Source organism: Grammomys surdaster, unplaced genomic scaffold (genome assembly GCF_004785775.1).
Source record: "Grammomys surdaster isolate TR1022 unplaced genomic scaffold, NIH_TR_1.0 142, whole genome shotgun sequence".
NCBI classification, from domain to species: domain Eukaryota; kingdom Metazoa; phylum Chordata; class Mammalia; order Rodentia; family Muridae; genus Grammomys; species Grammomys surdaster.
This window is the reverse complement of record NW_021604600.1, coordinates 200,456-205,015: the sequence shown is the minus strand read 5'-3', so window position 1 is coordinate 205,015 and position 4,560 is coordinate 200,456. Positions and strand designations below refer to the sequence as shown.

At 44.6% G+C, this 4,560-nt stretch overlaps 1 protein-coding gene across 1 annotated transcript in view; it reads left to right on the top strand.

Annotated features, from left to right (window-relative positions):
- The window catches only part of Gpr139 (G protein-coupled receptor 139), a 40,959-nt gene extending 38,279 nt beyond the window's left edge, over positions 1 to 2,680 (top strand). Inside the window, exon 2 of the mRNA XM_028764313.1 lies at positions 1,482 to 2,680. Coding sequence (XP_028620146.1) covers positions 1,482 to 2,416 — 935 coding nt within the window. The 3' untranslated portion in view covers positions 2,417 to 2,680. The remainder of the gene's footprint in view (positions 1 to 1,481) is intronic.
- Positions 2,681 to 4,560: the final 1,880 nt, after the last annotated feature.

Below are 4,560 nucleotides of genomic sequence, written 5' to 3'. Positions count from 1 at the left end.
ATTCTGGCTTTGTTCCTAGACCTCCGACAAAGGACATAAGTTCTCTGTGACCTCATTTGCAAAGTAAGACTGACAGTGTCCAGAGTTGATCATAAGAACGAATGAGAATCAGTTTTATCTAAATAACTTTCAGACATCATTCATGCAGTTATTGCTTTTGGATTATTCCCTAATGCTTTTCTAAATGCATCTTATTCAGGGAAATTCATGTTTATAAAACTGATCAGAGATCGTGTGTGTGTGTGTGTGTGTGTGTGTGTGAGAGAGAGAGAGAGAGAGAGAGAGAGAGAGAGAGAAGGCATGTGCATGTATTCATGTATTTTAAATACTCATCTCCTATCTGACCTTAGGAACAAGAATATTTTGCTATTACTTGAACAAAAACCATACACATGTGTGATATATGGGTGTATATACATATCAATTATTTACTGGCTGTGATCATCCTAAGGGAAGGGGTGGGATGATTAGAAAATATAAGTAGAAGAGAAATGTCTATGTCTTTGTGATTGTTTTTCAGTATGCACAATGTATGTTGATCACTTGCTCCAAAAATCAATATGAGCCACTTTAAAATTAATGTGAAGGTCATCCTTAAATGCACTTAAAAGGAGGTCCTAGAATCTAAGTTCTATAAAGGTTATTAAAAGGTCATGCTGCTGAAGATGTAGCCAAGTGGAAGGGAACGTGTCAATATGTAAAAACCCTGGATTCTATCCCCAACACTGTAAGAAGGAAGGGATGCAGCTCAAGTGCCTGGAGGCAACACAGCCTACCCTGTTGTAATACCCACTTGTCTTGTTGCTGTTATAAATTGTCTAAGGGGAAGGAAAAGGCAACTGAAGGGAGGGAGGGTTTGTTCTGGGATCACACTTTCAGGATACAGCCTATCATGGAGGAAAAGTCACGGGAGCGGGAGCATGAAGCTGCTGGTCATATGACATCCGCAGTTAGGAAACAGAGCGAAGTGGAGACATACTCAGCTGGCTCTTTCCTTTGTATTCATCCAAGACCCCAATCCAAGGAACTGTGCCACCCATGCTTAAGATGAGTCTTCCCATCTCAATTAATCCTTTATAGGTATGCTCAGAGGCTTGTACCTGGGTGATTCTAGATCACCCAGTTGGTAATCAGCATTAAACTTCACTCCCATATTTCCACAGCCAGTCAGAGGAACATTTAGAATGAAAGATTCGATTCAGGGATACAGCACTGAGTCTCCTGAGCCACATCTACTGTAGGATGTCAGCATCACCTTTAATGGTTGCACGAGGCACAAATAAACTGCAACCTGAGTATATATTCAGATTGTGTCCATCTGTTTGACTTGTGTGATTTGTGGTGCTGAGTGGCCCCCAGAAACACCCATGTGACCCTCTGACATCTATTGGTGTGCCTCAGAAACCTCAAGCCCAAGGCCTCACTGGTAGCCATCAGTTGTCTTTGCCTTGGGGATAACCTTGATTCTCTTCTCTTCACAGCAAATATCCTGACAGTCATTATCCTCTCTCAACTGGTAGCCAGGAGACAGAAGTCCTCCTACAACTATCTTCTGGCACTTGCTGCTGCTGACATCTTGGTCCTCTTTTTCATCGTCTTTGTGGATTTCTTGTTAGAAGATTTCATTCTGACCATGCAGATGCCTCCGATCCCTGACAAGATCATAGAAGTGCTAGAGTTCTCCTCCATCCACACTTCTATTTGGATTACCGTCCCCTTAACAGTTGACAGGTATATCGCTGTCTGTCACCCACTCAAATACCACACGGTTTCCTACCCAGCCAGGACCCGGAAAGTCATTCTGAGTGTCTACATCACCTGCTTCCTGACCAGTATCCCCTACTACTGGTGGCCTAACATCTGGACCGAAGACTACATCAGCACCTCCATGCATCACGTCCTTGTCTGGATCCACTGCTTCACCGTGTACCTGGTGCCCTGCTCCATCTTCTTCATCTTGAACTCAATCATTGTGTACAAGCTTAGGAGAAAAAGCAATTTCCGCCTCCGCGGCTATTCCACGGGAAAGACCACCGCCATCTTGTTTACCATTACCTCTATCTTTGCTACCCTCTGGGCCCCTCGCATCATCATGATTCTCTACCACCTCTATGGAGCACCCATCCAGAACCCTTGGCTGGTCCACATAATGTTGGATGTTGCCAACATGCTGGCCCTTCTGAACACAGCCATCAACTTCTTCCTCTACTGCTTCATCAGCAAGCGCTTCCGTACCATGGCAGCTGCGACACTCAAGGCCTTGTTCAAGTGCCAGAAGCAGCCTGTACAGTTCTACACCAACCATAACTTTTCCATAACAAGTAGTCCCTGGATCTCACCAGCAAACTCACATTGCATCAAGATGCTGGTGTACCAGTATGACAAACACGGAAAGCCTATAAAAGTATCCCCGTGACCCCACAGGGCTGGCACTTGTGCCTCTGTGTAATCTGTTTCCAGAAGAGAGGGTATTCCATCCTCTGGCTGAACAGCTCTCCTTAAGAGTGCTAACCTGATTTCCAGTCTCCACAGACTGAGCAGCTCTCAGACTGGCAGATGAGATGAGATGGAAGAGAAGAAAGGAGAGCATGAATCTTGGTGTTTGGGTTTTTTTTTCTTTTTTTATGCACTTATTTTCACAAAATCACACTGACAGCCAAAGTTCCTGCTGGCTTGAAGACGCCATTGGCACTTATAAATGCCATCATATTGTGACCAATACAGACCACAGTAGAGAAGTAGTTAGTGCTGGTACCATCCACAGCCACTGGAAACCAACCACTCATGTGTGCGGTCCACCAAGCCACCATGGTGTGTAGCTGAGCCACACTCATCTTTCAAGAATTGAGGTCATTCATCATTTCCCTGTTCCATTGTCAGCAGCTAACAGGGCTGACTGATTTGGGATTTTTTTTTCCAAAGGTGCCCTTGGTCCTAGACAGAGCTGTGGTCTCCAAGTGGCCCTGGTAACTTTGGTTGCAGCATGACAACATGGGGAAAGGGACATGTCACACATCCCATCCAAACTGTTACTGGAATGTCTATGGGAGACTCCAAACCCACATGACTGTGTCCCTTAGACTTGGAGTCTAAGGTGCATATTTCTATTTGCCATAATGTGTAGATTTTATGTCTCCTCTAAAACAAAGACCCTGCCAGGTGCGTGGGGGAAAAGGAGGAATTCTTGAGCCCAGAAAAACAAAAAATCAAGCCCACTCTTGCCACTGTTTCAATTCATCCCCATGTCAGCTGTATACAATCCCTGCATTCAAAAATCATCTTCCTGTGGCACTGCACATGCTTCCCAGAGAAGCCTTTTCTGTGTCAGGCTGTTAGTCCTGCCCCTTGCTTGCTCAAGCCCTCACCAATATTGCTTTACTTGAAGTGACTTCTTAACTGGAGATACTAGTCGGAAGGTCAGAAACTGCAGCTCTTCTGGTGGGAAGGGAATGTGTAGCTCCCAGCACAGCACAGCTGGCATTGCTGTATGAGACCCTAAATACAAACAAACTGACGTAGAGGAGTGGCTGTGCCAACCACTGGTCTGTCCTTTGATGTAAATGGCTCTCAGTCGGGGGAGAAGTGCCAGTTATCAGTAAAGCTGTTTCACTCAGATGTTTCAAAGGTACTAAAAATTATTTATTATGTTCCCTTTGCCTTTTTAAGGTAAGAAGAAATCTAGGATGTGGATAGGGGCTTCCTTGAGTATTACCACTTGTATGTGCAGACATATAACACACGCATACAGACATGACTATATTAAACTGTTGTGTGGTGTGCTTTAAAAAGGATATCCACACTAGAGTTACTCTTATTTTGCATTTTATTTGTGTCCCTTTTCCAGATTCCCAGTATTTGAAACCATGTCTGGTTTGGAAGAAATCTTCCAAAATAATTTTTGAAACTGCATGATATTTTTTGTGACCAAACTAGACAGAGTCACCTGAAACACTTGACCCCATAGGTTTGACTTGCACTGCATTTTCTGCTTAAATTGGAAGGCATGTCCCTATCACCTTAAGGGGTTTTGCAGCAAAGGAATGGGGTGGAAAGGCCTCTGGAGCAACACAAGTCCCAAACTTCCAAGGCCATTCAATACTAGCCCAGTGCAGTTTGGGGTTGTATTCGCCCTATCCCTATTAAATGGCTTACGGGCGAATCTCACCAAACCCAATAGTTACACTCTGAAGTCAGTGCAAAAGTGAATGACCTTATGGGGCTGTGGTTCCTGTACAGAGTCCTCAGGAAAAAAGACCTTGGAACACCCAAGAAGCTACATTTTGACCCAGCATTGGGACGGGTTGCTGATACTTTGGTTGAAGATAATACCAAGTCAGCTGATGTGTAGGGGGTGTGTCCTATTATTGTGAGAACATCAGGACTACCTGGATAGAGCAAGCCACGCCCACTGAAAAGTCTTCAGAAGCTACTCACGTGAGGGATGAGCTGAGTCCTGGCTTCCGTATCTCCCTTGCTCCCCAGAGTGAAATGTGAGCAAATCCCCCACATCTCTTGAATTGCATTTCTTTCTTTCTTTTCCCCCAAGCATGTACAATTGAA